The 21878-nt window shown below is 33.3% G+C and overlaps 1 protein-coding gene across 4 annotated transcripts in view; it reads left to right on the forward strand.

Moving 5' to 3' along the window:
- LOC142234061 (ATP-binding cassette sub-family G member 1) overlaps positions 1-21878 on the forward strand; it is a 109612-nt gene that overhangs the window by 34576 nt on the left and 53158 nt on the right. For 3 of the 4 annotated variants that reach the window (XM_075305140.1, XM_075305138.1, XM_075305141.1), the window contains exon 2: positions 5296-5514. In XM_075305140.1, coding sequence (XP_075161255.1) covers positions 5433-5514 — 82 coding nt within the window. In that variant the 5' untranslated portion in view covers positions 5296-5432. Of the gene's footprint in view, positions 1-5279; positions 5515-21878 lie in introns of all 4 variants that reach the window. The other variant, XM_075305139.1, reaches the window with a different exon arrangement.

Genomic DNA, 21878 nt, shown 5'->3' on the forward strand with positions numbered 1-21878 from the left:
AATTTTGACAAAATTTTCTATAGAAATAAAATTTTGACAAAATTTCCTCTAGAAATAAAATTTTGATAAAATATTCTATAGAAACAAAATTTTGACAAAATTTTCTATCGAAATAAAATTTTGACAAAATTTTCTATAGAAATAAATTTTTGACAAAATTTTCTATAGAAATAAAATTTTTACAAAATATTCTATAGAAACAAAATTTTTACAATATTTTCTATAGAAATAAAATTTTTACAATATTTTCTATAGAAATAAAACTTTGTCGAAAATTTCTATAGAAATAAAATGTTGTCAAAAATTTCTATAGAAATACAATTTTGTCAAAATTTTCTACAGAAATACAATTTTGTCAGAATTTTCTATAGAAATAAAATTTTGACAAAATTTGACAAAATTTTCTATAGAAATAAATTTTTGACAAAATATTCTATAGAAATAAAATTTTGGTAAAATTTTCTATAGAAACAAAATTTTGACAACATTTTCTATAGAAATAAAATTTTGACAAAATTTCCTCTAGAAATAAAATTTTGACGAAATTTTCTATAGAAATAAAATTTTGACAAAATTTTCTATAGAAATAAAATTTTTATAAAAATTTCTATAGAAATAAAATTTTGACAGAATTTTCTATAGAAATAAAATTTTGACAAAATTTTCTATAGAAATGAAATTTTGGGGGACTACATTGAAGCATTTATTCAGGAGATAGTAAACGAAATGTTGGAAAGAGTATGCCAAAATTTGACTAAGCGGATGGAACATTTGAGGCATAATCGCGGTTAATACTTGCATGAAATAATCTTCAAAAAGTAAGACTTCTTGTATTTCTGAATTTTATATATTTTGTTTCTCAAAATTTTTTTTTTGTACTTGCTGTTGTACAAGTAAAAAAAAGAAGAAAAATTTATAATTTTAACATTAGGTTTAATTCGTTTAAATAGTGAAATGGCTAATATCCACATATAGTTGGCCCCATTTCTACGTCAGTTCTTTCGAACTTGTTTTTTAAAGTTTCTCAACGATAAACAATTGACCCAACTATTAAGAAAATTGTTTTCCTTAATTGTCAACTATTCGAAAGCCCCATGCCACATCGTACCATATAAAATATTGTCGCTAGGAGAATTTCCATGATCCATGATAGATACCTTTGGGTAAGCTTCGATATTGCCGGACTTTTGATTGCAATTATTTTACTATCGTAAAATATTAATTTAGTACTGCAATAAAGTGTGAATACATTGTATGGATAATTACTCACATTATCATCACACATCTCATTTTTTATTATGGCTTCCTAATAAAATGATCAATTTCAAGCTATTAGTTAATTTTATTATTGTTTTCTTATTTAAGGTTCATTATATAAAACGCCTAATGGAATAATACAACGATATTACATTTACATTTGCCCTAAACCCAGTGTTTTTGGACAAAGCGTTCGTCAATTTTGAATAAACTTTATTCACTTTTATTTAATTATGTGTGTCATTCAGAATATAGTGGGTCCTGGACATTAAAAAACCAAAATTAACAAAATTTCCTGAATTTGTATTTATTTCCTTATTTAATTCCTTTAATGCTTTCCTAATAATTATTTTTATACCCTCCACCATAGGATGGGGGTATATTAACTTTGTCATTCCGTTTGTAACACATCGAAATATTGCTCTAAGACCCCATAAAGTATATATATTCTGGGTCGTGGTGAAATTCTGAGTCGATCTAAGCATGTCCGTCCGTCTGTCCGGCTGTCCGTCCGTCTGTGGAAATCACGCTAACTTCCGAACGAAACTGCTATCGACTTGAAACTTGGCACAAGTAGTTGTTATTGATGTAGGTCGGATGGTATTGAAAATGGGCCATATTGGCCCACGTTTACGTATAGCCCCCATATAAACCGATCCCCAAATTTGGCTTGCGGAGCCTTCCGGAGCAGCAAAATTCATCCGATCCGGTTGAAATTTGGTACGTGGTCTAAGTATACGGTCTCTAACAACCATGCAAAAATTGGTCCATATCGGTCCATAATTATATATAGCCCCCATATAAACCGATCCCCAGATTTGACCTCCGGAGCCTCTTGGAGGGGCAAAATTCATCCGATCCGTTTGAAATTGGGTACCTGATGTTAGTATACGGTCTCTAACAAGCATGCAAAAATTGTTCCATATCGGTCCATAATTATATATAGCTCCCATATAAACCGATCCCCAGATTTGAACTCTGGAGCCTCTTGGATGAGCAAAATTCATCCGATCCAATTGAAATTTAGTACGTGGTGTGAGTATATGGTCTCTAACAACCATGCAAAAATTGGTCCATATCGGTCCATAGTTATATATAGCTCCCATATAAACCGATCCCCAGATTAAACCTCCGGAGCCTCTTGGAGGTGCAAAAGTCATCCGATGCGGTTGAAATTTGGTACATTTCGTTAGTATATGGCCTCTAACAGCCATGTAAAAATTGTCAAATTTCATTACTATAGAAAGTTTTGTCAAAATTTCATTTCCATAGAAAGTTTTGTAAAAAGTTTATTTCTATAGCAATGTTTGTCAACATTTTATTTCCATAGAAAATTTTGTCAAAATTTTATTTCTATAGAAAATTTTGTAAAAAATTTATTTCTGTAGAAAATTTTGTCAACATTTTATTTCTATAGACAATTTTGTCAACATTTTATTTCTATAGAACATTTTGTCAACATTTTATTTCTATAGAAAATTTTGTCAACATTTTATTTCTATAGAAAATTTTGTCAAAATTTTATTGCTATAGAAAATTTTGTCAACATTTTACTTCCATAGAAAATTTTGTCAACATTTTATTTCTATAGAAAATTTTGTCAAGTTTTTATTTCTATAGAAAATTTTGTCAAAATTTTATTTCTATAGAAAATTTTGTCAAACTGAATTATATACGTATTTAATCGGCCTTTTTTTTTTGTTTAATATATACCCCTTATGGACTAACTTACAATTTAGAAGACAGTGTTAAAAAGTTTTACGATACCTTGCCATCGGCAAGTGTTATCGCAACCCAAGTAATTCGATTGTGGATGACAGCCTTTAGTAGAAGTTCCTACGCAATCCATGGTGGAGGGTACATAAGATTCGGCCTGGCCGAACTTACGGCCGTATATACTTGTTTTATCTAATATTAATTATTAGCTTTCACTTTTGAAACTTTTATTCATTGACATTTAACAACTACTCCGCTATTACAAAATATGGTAGAAATGAATCGAGGAACTTTCTTTTTAAGCGATTCTTGGTTGACGCTCGCTAAGTGTGATTGTGCGGAGTCCTGTTGGAATGTCTTTGGTCCTTGGCGGCCGAAATGCTTACATGCCCAGGGCTTCAATACTGTCTTTAGGGCATTTTCCTAAAAATAACATATTCGATATTTATTTTGACGCCACGGCCGATGATTACGAGCGGGAAGCGCCCATCGGCTACACTTGACTTCTGGTAACCAATCGAATCGTTTTCTGGTGAAACCCAAATTCGGTAACTTGCCACTCTCATACAAGGGGAACAACTCATCGATGAGCTCTTGGACTTTTTGGTTTGCATCTGTTCTCACAATGTGTTCAGCTCACGAGCGAGTTTTTTACCACTGTAACATGGATTTCGATCAAATCAGACCTTCTCTTTTCGGATTATTTCCAGTGTTGTTACCGTTTTCTATACCCACCACCATAGAATGGTGATGGGGGTACAATAACTTTGTAATTCCGTTTGTAACACATCGAAGTATCGATTTCCGACTACATAAAGTGCACAGAAAAAAAAATATCACCAAAAAAAATTTCCAATTAAAATTATAATTAAATTTTAAAAAATATTCAATTAAAAATTTAATTGGTTCAACAAATTTTTAATTGAAACAAAAATCAATCAACAAAATTAATTGTATCATTTAATTTTTAATTGGAACAATTATTTGTTTAATTGACTTTGGTGATTGATACTATCATTTCTGTGATTGAAGGCATTTCAATTAGAAATTAATTGATTCAATTAATTTTATTAGAAATTAATTGATTCAATTAATTTTATGATATAAATATTTTTTCTGTGTCTTGATCAGGGAGAAATTCTAAGGCCATGTTGTATGTCAGTCTGCATATCTGTTGTAATCATGCTACAGTCTTCAACAATGCAGCTATCGTGCTGAAACTTTGTATAAACTCGTCTATTATCTGCAGGTAGGTCTGATTTTAATATAGGCCTCATACTAACCGACCTCCCGATTTGGGGTCTTGAACGTCTAGACATCCCATACGAGTTGCCTGAATTTCAAAATCTAGAAGTATTTTGGATGCATAAATAAGAGTGCCGGATATGGTGTGATTTGGCCCACATTTCGATATAGCCCCTATATAGCATGATCTCCTGATTTGATTTCTTGGGCTTCTAGACACCGAAAATTTTATCCGATTTGGCTGAATTTCAAAACCTAGAGGTATTTCGGATGCATAAATAAGAGTGCCGAATATGGTGTGATTTGGTCCACATTTTGATATAGCCCGATCTCCCGATTTGGCTTCTTGGACTTCTAGACAACGCAATTTTTATTCGATTTGCCTGAAATTCAAAATAGAAGCGTTAAGTTAATTAAGTCAATGATTGAAAATTTTTTAATTTTTAATTAAAAAATTAATTGATACAATTAACTTTTTAATCAAACTCTGAAGACTAAGTCAGCTAAAAAAGTGATGATTGTTTTTTAAATAAAAATTTATTTCAAACAATCAATATTTTAATCAAACTTAAAACACAAAGTCAGATAAGAAAGTAATTGTAAATAGCTACGTTTTTAATTCAAAAAATTAATTGAGTTTTGCCAGCCACATCAATTAAAGTTTTAATTGAATCAATTAAATAATTAATTGCAATGTTCAAATTAAATCTATTAATTTTTTAATCAAATAATTTTTTTACCCAATTAAAACTGTGATTGATACTATCATTATTATGATTGATGACATTTCAATTAAAAATTAATTGGATTAATTAATTTCGTGATTAGATCAGAAATTTTTTTATGTGTAGATTCAGTGAACATCTTTAGTGGCAAAAAACGCAAAACAAAAATATTTTCCTCCGAAACGAAATTGCCCTTAAGAAAATACATTGTAACGTATTTTCTTTACGAGCAAATAAATTCAAATTTTCGACAAGAGATGCATTGTTGGTATTTAATCTTGTTTTATTTGCTTTTAAAGAAAAATTCGTATGTCTAAAATTTCGTTCCTCACAAAGATCATTTTTCTTTCAGTGTTGGATTATTACAAGGACTGAAGATCCGAAACTAAGAAAATCTCAATAAGGTTCGGTTGCTGAAGATATTTATCATTGCCTTGTGACAATAAGGTCATCGCCCTGCTCGTTTAGTCTCCTTTGTCTCCGTTAACCATGGAATTGTCAGCATTGAATCCAACAAAAGATGTTGAATTTCAAGATGTCTTCTATACCGTGAAACAAAAGAAAAATTATGGTAAGTTATTTCTTAATATATATTTATACTATATATATAAACTAAGAAAAAAGAACACTTCAACTTAAATCTATTTTGTCCTTAATAAGTGAAAAAAAAATAATTATGTCTAATAATTTTTCTTGAATTTGTGGAAAAATATTAACTAAGTTTTGTGAAATCGGCGTGATATCTGCGTTTTTAAAAGAGTGTAGTTAAAATTAGTTTAGTTAATATTAAATTAACCCTTTCACTACCGAAATAAACCTAATGTCAAAAACTTTTAATTTTTCTTCTGTTGTACAAGGGCGGTTCGGAAACTTCTTAGCCTATCAATGAAAAAGAATAGTTAGTTAAAAAATTGTTTTCCTGAAGGTCTTCAAAATAGTGGTTTACAGCTGTAATTGCATCTACATTTGAGGTAAAACGCTTGCCAGCAAGGATTTTTTTTAGATTTGGGAACAAGTAAAAGTCACTGGGAGCTAAATCAGGAGAATAAGGTGGGTGGTCAAGCAACTCGTACTTTAATTCGTTTATTTTAGCCATTGTTAAAACACTCTTGTGTGCTGGTGCGTTGTCTTGATTAAAATTAATTTTTTTTTGTGTTGTAAGCCAGGACGTTTTTCTCGAATTTGTACATTTAATTGATCCAAAAGTTTGCAATAGTACTCTGAATTTATTGTATTACCCTTTTGCAGATAGTCAATCAATAAAATACTCGTACCTTTGAAGTCCCAAAAAAACCCCTTGCCATAACCTTACCAGCCGATTGAATTGTTTTTGCCTTCTTTGGGGCACTTCCTCCAGCTTCAGTCCATTGTTTGGATTGTTCTTTTATCTCTGGAGTATAGTGGTGGATCCATTCCCTTAAAACGATCCAAACAAGCTTGAGAAATGTTCATTCTTATGCGTTTTTGATCGACTGTTAACAAATGCGGCACCCATCTAGCAGAAAGCTTTTTCATCTGTAGTTGTTCATGCAAAATTAAATGGACTTGATCATTTGAGATGTCCATGATATTGGCAATTTCACGCACTTTTATTCGTCGATCATTTAATACCATATCATGCACTTTGGCTACAATTTCTGTTGTTGTTGCTGTTTTTGGACGTCCACTACGTGGTTCATCTTCAATGCTTGTACGACCACGTTTAAATTCAGCAACCCAATTTTTTACTGTTGCATATGAAGGAGCACTTTCACCTAACACATTCACCATATCATTATGAATTTCTTGTCCCGATAAATCTATTTTATGTAAATATTTAATGACAGCACACATTTCTGATTTTTCCATTGTAAAAAAATTGCCGATGCGTCTTTTTTGAACACCTGTTTCTATATGAAGGAGTTGACAGATCGAAACAAAATTTAACATGTGTTCATAACAGAGGTGGAAGTTTCCAAAACATTTAACTTTTTTCTGTTTATACCGCGCTTTTTGTGCTGGGCTAAGAAGTTTCCGAACTGCCCTCGTAGAAGACGTATTTCTCTAATATAAAGTTATTTTCCTTGTCCAAAAGTCGATAAACTTTTCTATGAAGTCGTCTTGTCATTATAATTAAGTGATTTGACTTCAAAATGGGTATCATAACATGAAACCAAAAAAAATTTTAGGCTGAGGTCAACTTGACTTTAATAGTTCATAAAAATTCTTTAAAATTAATGAAATTGTCTTTGAATTTGTTGTCTTTTTGCAAAGCAAAAAATCGTTCGAAAATAGGACATGTTTTTCAACACTTTATTTTAAAGATGTTTTTTACTTGCAATATTGCATAATTTCTACTGGAATTCGAGTCTGAATTTGGAAAATAAAATTGTCTTTAACTTGTTTTTAAAGGACTTTGATAGAATAAGAAGAAAAAAAGCTGGAAAAACGAAAAATTAAAATTTGCTTCCTAGAAGCAAGTGCACAAAACCCAAATTTAAAAGTGAATTGTGTGTTAATAGTATTCTCACTTGTATTCTGTTCTTTGGCTCGGAATCAATACCAAAATATAGAAAAATTTTCATATACATATTTTTTGGATGCAACCATGTGTTTTTGTTTCTTTTTCTTATTATTTGGAAAAATGCAATTAAAATGTTTTAAATATTGTTTCTATACCTACCCCCATATTAACCTTGTCATTCCGATTGTAACACATCGAAATATTGCTCTAAGACCCCATAAAGTATATATATTCTGGGTCGTGGTGGAATTCTGAGTCGATCTGAGCATGTCCGTCCGTCCGTTGAAATCACGCTAACTTCCGAACGAAACAAGCTATCGACTTGAAACTTGGCACAAGTAGTTATTATTGATGTAGGTCGGATGGTATGGCAAATGGGCCATATCGGTCCACTTTTACGTATAGCCCCCATATAAACGGACCCCCTAATTTGGCTTGCAGACCCTCTAAGAGAAGCAAATTTCACCAGATCCGGCATGGTGTCAGTATATGGTCTTTAACAACCATGAAAAAATTGGTCCACATCGGTCCATAATTATATATAGCCCCCATATAAACCGATCCCCAGATTTGGCTTGCAGAACCTCTAAGAGAAGAAAATTTCACCCGATCCGGCTGAAATTTGGTACATGGTGTTAGTCTCTAACAACTATGCAAAAATTGGTCCACACCGGTGCATAAATATATATAGCCCCATATAAACCGATTACCAGAATTGACCTCCGGAGCCTCTAGAAGACAAAAATTCATCTGATTCAGTTGATATTTGGTACGTGGTGTTAATATATGGCCTCAAACACCCATGCAAACACCCATATGTAGCCCCCATATAAACCGATGCCCAGATTTGACCTCCAGTGCCTTTTGGAGAAGCAAAATTCATCCGATCTGATTGAAATTTGGTACGAGGTTTTACTATATGATATTTAACTACCAAAAGTGGTCCATACCAGTCCATAATCATATATAGCTCCCATATAAACCGATCCCGAGATTTGGTTTTGGAACCTCTTGAAGGTACGAGGTTTTACTATATGATATTTAACTACCAAAAGTGGTCCATACCAGTCCATAATCATATATAGCCCCCATATAAACCGATACCGAGATTTGGTTTTGGAACCTCGTGAAGGAGCAAATTTCATCCGACTCAGTTGAAATTTGGTACATTGTGCTATGTTAGTATATGGCCGTTAACAACCATGCCTAACTAGGTCCATATCGGGGAGCCACCGTGGTGCAATGGTTAGCATGCCCGCCTTGCATACACAAGGTCGTGGGTTCGATTCCTGCTACGACCGAACACCAAAAAGTTTTTCAGCGGTGGATTATCCCACCTCAGTAATGCTGGTGACATTTCTGAGGGTTTCAAAGCTTCTCTAAGTGGTTTCACTAGAATGTGGAACGCCGTTCGGACTCGGCTATAAAAAGGAGGTCCCTTGTCATTGAGTTTAACATGGAATCGGGCAGCACTCAGTGATAAGAGAGAAGTTCACCACTGTGGTATCACAATGGACTGAATAGTCTAAGTGAGCCTGATACATCGGGCTGCCACATAACCTAACCTAACCTAACCTAGGTCCATATCGGTCTTTAGTTATATATAGCCCTCAGATAAATCGATCCCCAATCACACAAAAATTGGTCCACATCAAGTTCATAATTGTATATAGCCCCCATACAAGCGACACCCATATTTCAATTCTGGCTCTCTATGTACCGTGCAAAAGTCCATATCGATTCGTAATTATTTGTAGACTAACCTATACATACCTTTTTTGTCTAATATATACCACGTATGGACTAACTCACAATTTAGAAAACGGTTTAAGAAACCACGACCAAAGTAATTCGATTGTGGATGATAGTCTTTCGCAGAAGTTTCTACGCAATCCATGGTGGAGAGTACGGCCTGGCCGTACTTACGGTCATATGTACTTGTTTGTTTTAAATTAGTGATCTGTCCTTATTTTGGAAGTTATTGAAAATCGATAACAATATACTATGAATCTATCAATAAGCGTGATGGAAAATAAACAAAACACCAGTAGAATAACAGCCCCATTCATTTGTCTTTACTTGGGAATATTTTGTTATCAGCTAACACTCAGTGACGGTAATCTTTTGTATGCAGTTCAACTTTCTTCAACGGAAGTTTATTTTACCTTAAAGAAGGGATCACTTTATTTTGAGCTTACGTTACATTTTAAACCGGTTTCGAAATTTGCTTGATTTCGATGTTTACAACGATTTGCATCCTTATTAATTGTTCTTGTTAACGAAAACACAGATTAAAGTTCAAATAATCCAATAATACGGAGACTTTTTTGATGTAGAAAACTGCTTCCGCTACATGGTTGCTCAATTATATTGTAGGGTTGCCATCAGAGTAAATTACTAAATTAACATTACTTTTATTTGTAATTATTTTGTTTTCGTCCATTTCTGTTATTGTACGGTGACATTTTTGAGTCAGAGTATGTATGTATGTGTAAGTTTGAAATGCATTACAGTCACGGTTGCCACAGTTGGTAGAATTCTACCAAAAACGGGGAGGAAAATATTCCTCCCCGCCAAAGAGGTACTTCACAAATTTTCTATAGAAATAAACTTTGGACAACGGCTTCTATAGATATAAAATTTTGACAAAAATTTCTCTAGGAATAAAAGTTTTACAAAATTATCTCTAGAAATAAAATGTTGACAAAATTTTCTATAGAAAAAAAAAAAAGAATTGTATAAAAGTGAAATTGTCTATAAAAAAATTTAATACATTTTTTATAAAGACATTTATAAATAAACTTCTAAAATAAAATAAAAAATCATTCCTTTCGAAGAAACATATTTTTTTTTTCATAATAACCACAACAATTTGATCAAAAGCTGCAAAATAAGATTTTTTATTTAGTAGTTTTTTTGTGAAATTTTCTTTCAAATTTCGGTAGATTATTTTTGCCTGGAGTGGCAACCGTGATTACAGTCCCCATTTGACACTGTTCCTAGTTTCTATGTAGCATAAATTGATAACAGTTTCTACAAACCCTACTCCACTAATATGACTTTATATCATCCACACAAAAAACATAATCCCATATTGGATGGATGCATTTCATGTTGCGGTAGCGGAAAAATTTATTAACATTGAAGATCAACGAACGGATATGAGTAAATTCGACTTCATTCCACCAGCTGAGAGGTTTCAATTAAAAACAACAATCAAACACCAAGCCATCAACTCTCATTAAACTTAGTGAACCATAATTGTCGTCGTCGTCGTCGTCAGCAGGTTCATTCATGCGTTGTTATGTGGGCAACATTTTAATACATTTGTTCTAAAAGAACTACACTACAATTGAAATGAGGCATATAAATAATGATGTGCATGTCGAAGATAAAGGGTGATTCTTTTGAGGTTAGGATTTTCATGCATTAGTATTTGACAGATCACGTGGGATTTCAGACATGGTGTCAAAGAGAAAGATGCTCAGTATGCTTTGACATTTCATCATGAATAGCCGAACGATCTGCCACAACGTCGAATTTTCAGTGAATGGGCCCTAGAAAAGTTGGCAGAAAATCCGCTTTTTTATCGACAAATTTTGTTCAGCGATGAGGCTCATTTCTGGTTGAATGGCTACGTAAATAAGCAAAATTGCCGCATTTGGAGTGAAGAGCAACCAGAAGCCGTTCAAGAACTGCCCATGCATCCCGAAAAATGCACTGTTTGGTGTGGTTTGTACGCTGGTGGAATCATTGGACCGTATTTTTTCAAAGATGCTGTTGGACGCAACGTTACGATGAATGGCGATCGCTATCGTTCGATGCTAACAAACTTTTTGTTGCCAAAAATGGAAGAACTGAACTTGGTTGACATGTGGTTTCAACAAGATGGCGCTACATGCCACACAGCTCGCGATTCTATGGCCATTTTGAGGGAAAACTTCGGAGAACAATTCATCTCAAGAAATGGACCGGTAAGTTGGCCACCAAGATCATGCGATTTGACGCCTTTAGACTATTTTTTGTGGGGCTACGTCAAGTCTAAAGTCTACAGAAATAAGCCAGCAACTATTCCAGCTTTGGAAGACAACATTTCCGAAGAAATTCGGGCTATTCCGGCCGAAATGCTCGAAAAAGTTGCCCAAAATTGGACTTTCCGAATGGACCACCTAAGACGCAGCCGCGGTCAACATTTAAATGAAATTATCTTCAAAAAGTAAATGTCATGGACCAATCTAACGTCTCAAATAAAGAACCGATGAGATTTTGAAAATTTTATGCGTTTTTTTTTTTTTTTAAAAGTTATCAAGCTCTTAACAAATCACCCTTTACATGCAGAGAAAAATATTTGATAAAAATTAAGTAAATACTAATAAGGGGTGATTTTTTAAGGGCTATAGTTAAATTAAATAAAAAAATATAAAATTCAGAAAATGCATGAAATCTTTATTTGAATCGATAGTATGGTCCATATAATTTAATGCTTGAAGATTATTCAATTTTCTAAATAACACATATACCTTCCCACAAAATGTATACTTTTGAAAAAGTGACACACATTATTAGAAAAAGTATCACATTTAGGTTAGGTTAGGTGGCAGCCCGATGTATCAGGCTCACTTAGACTATTCAGTCCATTGTGATACCACATTGGTGAACTTCTCTCTTATCACTGAGTGCTGCCCGATTCCATGTTAAGCTCAATGACAAGGGACCTCCTTTTTATAGCCGAGTCCGAACGGCGTTCCACATTCCAGTGAAACCTCTTAGAGAAGCTTTGGAATCCTCAGAAATGTCACCAGCCTTACTGAGTTGGGATAGGTCACGGAATCAATTAATTGTGTGATTGAATCAATTAAAAACGTGATTGATTTTTAACATAAAATTCAATCACAGTTTTAATTGAATCAATTAAAGTTTTAAATAATTTCGCGACAAAAAGCAATCAACTATTTGATTCATTCAATTAAATAATTAATTGAAATTGGCTATAAATTTCAATCAAAAAATTTATATATTGCGCCCCCAAAATCGTATTTAGTTTTATTTGAAATAAAAGAAAATATGTGTTTCTTATAAAACATATTTAATATTTTATTATTTTTTGAATTATGCAATAGACAAATAAATTTGGTTCTTGTCATTTGTGTTTTGTTCTAACATAACTTACACATACAATTACTATCAATAATAACTATAGGGTGAAAAAATAAACTATATAAATCATTGTCTTCTTTTTCAAAATAACCATGTCAGCATGTTCCTTCTAATATGTAGATGCGCCTAGATTTCCAATAAATCAGCAGCCTGTAAGCTAAATTAGTTTTTCTGAAAGTAAACAGAATAATTCGAATTTAATTTTGTTCAATTAAAAGTTAATTTTGTTAAACATTACCTGCATAGAATATCAAGTTCAATTCTTAGTTCCAGGTTGCAGATTTATAATCTTCTTTTGCAGTTGTAGTCTTTTAGCATAAAAAGGTGTACTAAAGAGCACTGTAATTTAATTTTAGTAACAATTCCTTTCCAAAATTCCCACACATGGAAATCATCTATTAAAATTTGAACCAATCAAAAGACAACAAGTATACACGCTCACAAAAAATCGCTTCTGTAACATATACTCCCAAACATATTTTGCTTCAAGCATATACATTTTTGGGTATTGCCCAAACATTTATATGTTTGATCTCTTCCAATATATAATATGTTTGAAAGCATATTGGTCTAAACAATATATGTTTGGGGAGTCTAACTTCCAAACATTTTGTATTTTTGCATCCAAATTCAATAATGTTGTCTTCCAAAAAACAATATGTTATTATGTGAACATATAATATGTTTGGAAGCATTTTGCACCCAAAAATATTATATGCTTAAAAAAATTCTCCCAAACAATATTGTGCTCAAAATTGTATTTATTTATTTATATATTTACAATCATAATGAATTATGAATATAAACAGGTAATATAGGTGCTAACAACATAGGTTTTCGACCTGAATGCTCAAAATTTTGTTTCTGCCCAATTGTATATTCCCCCACATCTTTCTCACTTAGTTCTTAGCACCTTTTTCTGTAATACAAACATTGTAGAAGAAATTATTCAATTGTATGATTTTTTATTTTAATTTTACCTTTTGCCGGACGGGGATTCGAACAGCGGACCACACAGTTTGTAAGGATCAAAGAAGTAGCTGATCAATTGCCCAAGGAAAAATAAAATGTTAATTTTGTAATAACAAGCAACAACCACCAACTTAATTCAATATCGCTCCCTGTTAAATAGCGCTCCAAGCTACTAAACACATATATGTTTATAGGCTATTTCTAAATTAATATATGTTTGCATCCAAGCATATTATATTTACAAACATTTTATGTCCCAAACATAATATGTTCTAACATATTAACATATATGTCCCAAACATGTTATGCTAGTTTTTGAACATTATATGCTTGCACTCAAAAATATTGTGTTTAAAAATGTGTGTTCCAAACATATAATGTTTATAGCCAAACATATGAAAAACAGTCTTTTTCATCCGTGTATACGGCCGTAAGTTCGGCCAGGCCGAAGCTTATGTACCCTCCACCATGGATTGCGTAGAAACTTCTACTGAAGACTGTCATCCACAATCGAATTACTTGGGTTGCGGTAACACTTGCCGATGGCAAGGTATCTTAAAACTTCCTAACCCCGTAATATATACCACATAGTCCATACGTGGTATATATTAAACTAAAAAAGGCCGATTAAATACGTATATAATTAAGTTTAAAGTTTCTATAGAAATAAAATTTTGACAACATTTTCTATAGAAGTAAAATTTGGAAAAAAATTTCTATAGAAATAAAATTTGGATAAATTTTTCTATAGAAATAAAATTCTGACAAAATTTTCTATAGAATTAAAATTTTGACAAAATTATCTATAGAAATAAAATTTTGACACAATGTTCTATAGAAATAAAATTTTGACAAAATTTTCTATAGAAATAAAATTTTGACAATGTTTTCTATAAAAATAAAATGTTGGTAGATTATTTTTGGCTCGAGTGGCAACCATGATTATGAACCGATAAGGACCAATTTTTGTGTGATTGGGGATCGCCTATATATAACTATAGACCGATATGGACCAATTTTGGCATGGTTGCAAATTTCAACCGGATCGGATGAAATTTGCTTCTCTTAGAGGCTCCGCAAGCCAAATCGGTGGATTGGTTTATATGGGGTCTATATATAGTTATGGACCGATGTGGACCAATTCTTGCGTGTTTGTTGGAGACCACATTCTAACACCACGTTCCAAATTTCAACCGGATCGAATGAATTTTGCTCCTCCAGGAGGCTCCGGAGGACAAATCTGGGGATATATATAATTATGGGCCGATATGGACCAATTCTTGCATGGTTGTTAGAGACCATATGCTAACACGACCGTGTTATCACAATGGACTGAATAGTCTAAGTGAGCCTGAATCTTAATCGGGCTGCCACTTTAACCTAACCTAACACCACGTTGCAAATTTCAACCGGATCGGATGAATTTTGCTCCTCTAAGAGGCTCCGGAGGTCAAATCTGGGGATCGGCTTATATGGGGGCTATATATAATTATGGACCGATGTGGTCCAATTTTTGCATGGTTGTTAGAGACCATATACTAACACCATGTACCAAATTTCTGCCGGATCGGATGAAATTTGCTTCTCTTAGAGCAATCGCAAGCCAAATTTGGGGGTCCGTTTATATAGGGACTATACGTAAAAGTGGACCGATATGGACCAATTTTTGCATGGTTGTTAGAGACAATATACTAGCACCACGGACCAAATTTCATTCAGATCGGATGACTTTTGCTCCTCTAAGAGGCTCCGGAGGTCAAATCTGGGGATCGGTTTATATGGGGGCTATATATAATCATGGACCGATGTGGACCAATTTTTGCATGGTTGTTAGAGACCATATACCAACACCATATACCAAATTTCAGCCAGATCGGATGAAATTTGCTTCTCTTAGAGGCTCCGCAAGCCAAATCGGTGGATCGGTTTATATGGGGACTATATATAGTTATGGACCGATGTGGACCAATTTTTGCATGGTTGTTAGAGACCATATACTAACACCATGTACAAAATTTCAGCCAGATCGGATGAAATTTGCTTCTCTTAGAGGATCGGCAAGCCAAATTTGGGGGTCCGTTTATATGGGGGATATACGTAAAAGTGGACCGATATGGCCTATTTGCAATACCATCCGACCTACATCAATAACAACTACTTGTGCCAAGTTTCAAGTCGATAGCTTGTTTCGTTCGGACGGACGGACATGCTCAGATCGACTCAGAATTTCACCACGACCCAGAATATATATAATTTATGGAGTCTTAGAGCAATATTTCTATGTGTTACAAACGGAATGACTCAGAATTTCACCACGACCCAGAATATATATAATTTATGGAGTCTTAGAGCAATATTTCTATGTGTTACAAACGGAATGACAAAGTTAATATACCCCCATCCTATGGTGGAGGGTATAAGAAAATATAAAATTCAGAAAATGCATGAAATCTTTATTTGAATCGATAGTATGGTCCATATAATTTAATGCTTGAAGATTATTCAATTTTCTAAATAACACATATACCTTCCCACAAAATGTATACTTTTGAAAAAGTGGCACACATTATTGGAAAAAGTATCACATTTAGTGACACAAAAGTGGCACCGCCCAAAAAAGTGGAAAATTTGTCACTAAAGGTGACTTCGTGTAAAACTCACACTGAAAAAATCCAAATGCGAAATTCCAAAGATTTTGTCTTTACACTAATGATTTCGGTATTGATTCCGAGCCAAAGAAGCGGAGAATTGTTGTAAGGGTATTCTCTTTTAAATTTGACTTTAGCGTACTTTATACTAGGAAACAAATGCGAATTTTCTTCTGCTCTTTAAAAACTTGTTAACCACAACTTATATTTACACTCAAAGAAAAAAACGTTTGGAAAACGTGTACCGAAAACGTTTTTCTGTTGTTAGAGTTTTTTGAATTGCTTCGAAAATTTTCAACTTTTATCACCAAAAAAATTCGTTTGTTACAAAATTTTTATTTTTTCAATAAAAAAAGTTATTTTTGAAACAACAACACAGTCCATTTCGTTTATATCAAACACTGTTCTTTTCTGACTTAAGGTCTTTAATAAGACACATTTTTTAGTTCAAATGTACTATACTACAATGTAATGTTGAACATTTTTTTCAGAATCTTCCGCACATATCTGCAATATATGTAAAAAAAAAAACTAAAAAAAACGTTGGTCGAAGCAGGGATCGAACCCACGACCCTTGGCATGCAAGTCGGACGTAGCAACCACTGCTCCACGGTGCCAAACTAAATATTTGTTTCTGTTAAATAAACTTTGTTTATTCGGTACGTGGGCGCCGCAAGCTATGCTATATAAATATAACTTATATGGATATTTATCTATTGATGACCATAACAGGTACATAGCTCAGTGGTTAGTGTGTTGGCTTACAAAGTGCATGGTCCGCGGTTCGATTCTCCGTCCAGGCGAAAGGTAAAAAAATTTTAAAAATTTATAAAATCGTATAATTTCTTCTACATTCTTGGTATTACAGGAAAAGGTGTTAAGAACTAAAAAACCTCGTGGATGTGAGGGAAAATGCAATTAGCAAGAAAACAATGTTTTTTTTTTTTTGAGTTTGTCTTTATGAAATTGTTTTTACATCCTGGAAAAGAATAAACGTTTATCACAAAAAGTATATACTTTTCTTCGAAATACACCTCCTTACAGCGAAACGCAAATGAGAAACGAAATTTGTTTGTCTAAAATTTCGTTTGGGAGGAAAGAATTAATTTTTTGCGTGTATAAATTCGGGGTCGTCTTCAAGTAGAAAATATACTATGTTTCAAACGTTCAATTTAAGAAACGTTCAATTTTTGAACGATTTTTTGATTTGTTGTCAACACTCAAAACAAAGTCTACTTGGTTCCTATGATTTTGACATTTCTTTAATTATTTTGGTATTGATTCCTAGCCACTGATACGTCTTTTATCTAGCTTTAAATCTAGGATCAATAAAATTGAAATTAGGATACAGATCCCATTTATTGATTTTTCATTCCCTTTTCGCGATATATTATTAAAGCTACCCAGTAAAAAAATTTGGAAGTTCTTCTAAAGGCATAACTTTAAAAGCATTTCCAAAAATGTCCTCCCAAAGATGTTGTTTATTTTAACCACAAAGTTCTTTTAATTAAATTTTTTATAACTTGCTTTTTTCATATTTCCATTCTAGAAAAATTGGGAATTTTTGAAATTATTTGAGGTCAAATGTTTCAAACAAGCGTTCGAATGCATTAAAAATCATAAAAATTTATAAAAATTATTTATTTGGCAAAATATCAAAAAATTTTTTGTTTAACATCCAAAACACTGAATTCAGATCACACCCTTAAAAGTCATTCAAATTCAGTGCAACGGCTGTTGAAATAATGGACATCCGTCCTATTACAAGCCCGTGTTAAAATCATCGCTTCTGCGCCAAATTTGCACCACTTCCGGATCAAAAAAAAAACATTTTCACTACTTTTTTGGCGACACTTTTTTTGCTGGGTATTCACGTACAAATATATGCCAGTTTAAAAATCCCAATTCTAAGTAAAAAATATTTCTTAAAAAATATTTCTTAATTAAACCAAATATTCTAAATCCTCAAAATAAGTCTTAGCCTAGGTTAGGTTATGTGGCAGCCCGATGTATAAGGCTCACTTAGACTATTCAGTCCATTGTGATACCACAGTGGTGAACTTCTCTCTTATCACTGAGTGCTGCCCGATTCCATGTTAAGCTCAATGACAAGGGACCTCCTTTTTATAGCCGAGTCCGAACGGCGTTCCACATTCCAGTGAAACCACTTTGAGAAGCTTTGAAACCCTCAGAAATGTCACCAGCATTACTTAGCCTATATTTGAAATGTTTTTATCTTAATTATACACAAAAAAATTTTTTTTCTGATTCAATCACGAAATTAATTGATCCAATTATTTTTTTAATTGAAATGTCTTCAGTCACAGAAATGATAGTATCAATTAAAAAATTGATTGATACTATTAATTTTTGTTTCAATTAAAAAATGTGTATCCTAAATTTAATAAAAACAATTGATCCAATTATTTTTTTAATTGAAATGTCTTCAGTCACAGAAATGATAGTATCAATTAAAAAATTGATTGATACTATTAATTTTTGTTTCAATTAAAAAATGTGTATCCTAAATTTAATAAAAACAAGTAAGGAAAGTCTAAAGTAGGGCGGGGCCGACTATATTATATCCTGCACCATTCTGTACATCTAAATTTTCGATACCATATCACATCCGTCAAATGTGTTAGGGGGGCTAATATATAAAGGTTTGTCCCAAATACATATATTTAAATATCACTCGATCTGGACAGTCGGCTAATGCACTAGGGTGGAACACAATGTTAGTAAAAAAAATATGGGAAACATTTAAATCTGAAGCAATTTTAAGGAAACTTCGCAAAAATTTATTTAATGATTTATCGCTCAATATATATGTAATAGAAGTTTAGGAAAATTAGAGTCATTTTTACAGCTTTTCGACTAAGCAGTGGCGATTTTACAAGGGAAATGTTGGTATTTTGACCATTTTTGTCGAAATCAGTAAAACATATATATGGGAGCTATATCTAAATCAGAACCGATTTCAACCAAATTTGGCACGCATAGCAACAATGCTAATTCTACTCCCTGTGCAAAATTTCAACAAAATCGGAGTTAAAAATTGGCCTCTGTGGTCATATGAGTGTAAATCGGGCGAAAGCTATATATGGGAGCTATATCTAAATCTGAACCGATTTCAACCAAATTTGGCACGCATAGCAACAATGCTAATTCTACTCCCTGTGCAAACTTTCAACTAAATCGGAGTTAAAAATTTGCCTCTGTGGTCATATGAGTGTAAATCGGGCGAAAACTATATATGGGAGCTATATCTAAATCTGAACCGATTTCAACCAAATTTGGCACGCATAACTACAATGCTAATTCTACTTCCTGTGCAAAATTTCAACTAAATCGGAGGAAAAAATTGGCCTCTGTGGGCAAATGAGTGTAAATCGGGCGAAAGCTATATATGGGAGCTATATCTAAATCTGAACCGATTTCAACCAAATTTGGCACGCATAGCTACAATGCTAATTCTACTCCCTGTGCAAAATTTCAATCAAATTGGAGGAAAACTCTGGCTTCTGGGACCGTATTAGTCCATATCGGGCGAAAGATATATATGGGAGCTATATCTAAATCTGAACCGATTTCAATAAAATGTTGCACATTTGACTATACTACCAATTGTACTCCTAGTGCAAAATTTCAACCAAATTGGGATAATACTCAGGCTTCTAGGGCCGTATAAGTGCATATCGGGCGAAAGATATATATGGGAGCTATATCTAAATCTGAACCGATTTCTTCCAAAATCAATAGGGATCTATTTTGACCCAAAACACATACTTGTGCCAAATTCGAAGTTGATTGGCCTTAAATTACTACCTAATCCCTTGGTTACAAAAATGTGTTCACGGACAGACGGACATGGCTATATCGACTCAGGAGCCCACCCTAAGCATTTTTGTCAAAGACACCATGTGTCTATCTCGTCTCCTTCTGGGTGTTGCAAACATATGCACTAACTTATAATACCCTATTCCACAGTGTGGCGCAGGGTATAAAAATTTAAGCAAAGATTTTAAACTTTATTTTAATTAAAACTTCATTTTTTAACCCTGGAAAGTCATCCTTATTTTTTGTACACAAACGTCATCTTTTGTCATTTTGACTACGGCTTTTTTCAAGACGCTATAATTTGCATCGTGAGCAAAAATGAGAACCATATTTGAGTTTATTTTCTTATTCAATTTGTTTTTAATTAGAATAAAACAAAAATGCATAAATAGCTGAATTTATATAACATAAATTTATCATTTTCCAAACGACTAAAATGCATTCTAGATCGAAAATGAAATTATGCGTCGTTATTTTGACGATGAATGACTGCCTAGGGTAAAAGAAATTTGTCCTTAATATTATTTAAAATGTGCATCCTAAAATTTAGGTTGCATAATAATTAATATCTCGTAAATATTTTTTATTTTCAGTGAAGATAAAAAAATTCAACAAATTTAGAGATTTCATTACTTTTGAAGAATTTTTCAGAATTAGAGAAGTTTGTTTTTATACCCTCCACCTTAGGATGGGGGGTATATTAACTTTGTCATACAAACACATCGAAATATTGCTCTAAGACCCCATAAAGTATATATATTCTGGGTCGTGGTGAAATTCTGAGTCGATCTGAGCATGTTCGTCCGTCCGTCCGTCCGTCTGTTGAAATCACCCTAACTTCCGAACGAAACAAGCTATCGACTTGAAACTTGGCACAAGTAGTTGTTATTGATGTAGGTCGGATGGTATTGCAAATGGCCCATATCGGTCCACTTTTTCGTAAACAATTTTCATCCGATCCGGCTGAAATTTGGTACATGGTGTTAGTATATGGTCTCTAACAACCATGCAAAAATTGGTCCATATCGGCCCATAATTATATATAGCCCCCATATAAACCGATCCCCCGATTTGGCTTGCGAGGCCTCTAAGAGAAGCAAATTTCATCCGATCCGGCTGAAATTTGGTACATGGTGTTAGTATATGGTCTCTAACAACCATGCAAAAATTGGTCCAGATCGGTCCATAATTATATATAGCCCCCATATAAACCGATCCCCCAATTTGGCTTGCAGAGCCTCTAAGAGAAACAATTTTCATCCGATCCGGCTGAAATTTGGTACATGGTGTTAGTATATGGTCTCTAACAACCATGCAAAAATTGGTCCAGATCGGTCCATAATTATATATAGCCCCCATATAAACCGATCCCCCGATTTGGCTTGCGGAGCCCCTAAGAGAAGCAAATTTCATCCGATCCAGCTGAAATTTGGTACAAGGTGTTAGTATATCGTCTCTAACAACCATGCAAAAATTGGTTCACATCGGTCCATAATTATATATAGCCCCCATATAAACCGATCCCCCGATTTGGCTTGCGGAGCCTCTAAGAGAAGCAAATTTCATCCGATCCGGCTGAAATTTGGTACATGGTGTTAGTATATGGTCTCTAACAACCATGCAAAAATTGGTCCATATCGGTCCATAATTATATATAGCCCCCATATAAACCGATCACCAGATTTGACCTCCGGAGCCTCTTAGAAGACCAAAATTCATCTGATTCAGTTGAAATTTGGTACGTGATGTTAATATATGGCCTCAAATACCCATGCAAAAATTGGTCGATATCGGTCCATAATTATATATAGGCCC

This window comes from Haematobia irritans, chromosome 4 (assembly GCF_050003625.1).
Source record: "Haematobia irritans isolate KBUSLIRL chromosome 4, ASM5000362v1, whole genome shotgun sequence".
In the NCBI taxonomy this organism is placed as follows: Eukaryota; Metazoa; Arthropoda; class Insecta; order Diptera; family Muscidae; genus Haematobia; species Haematobia irritans.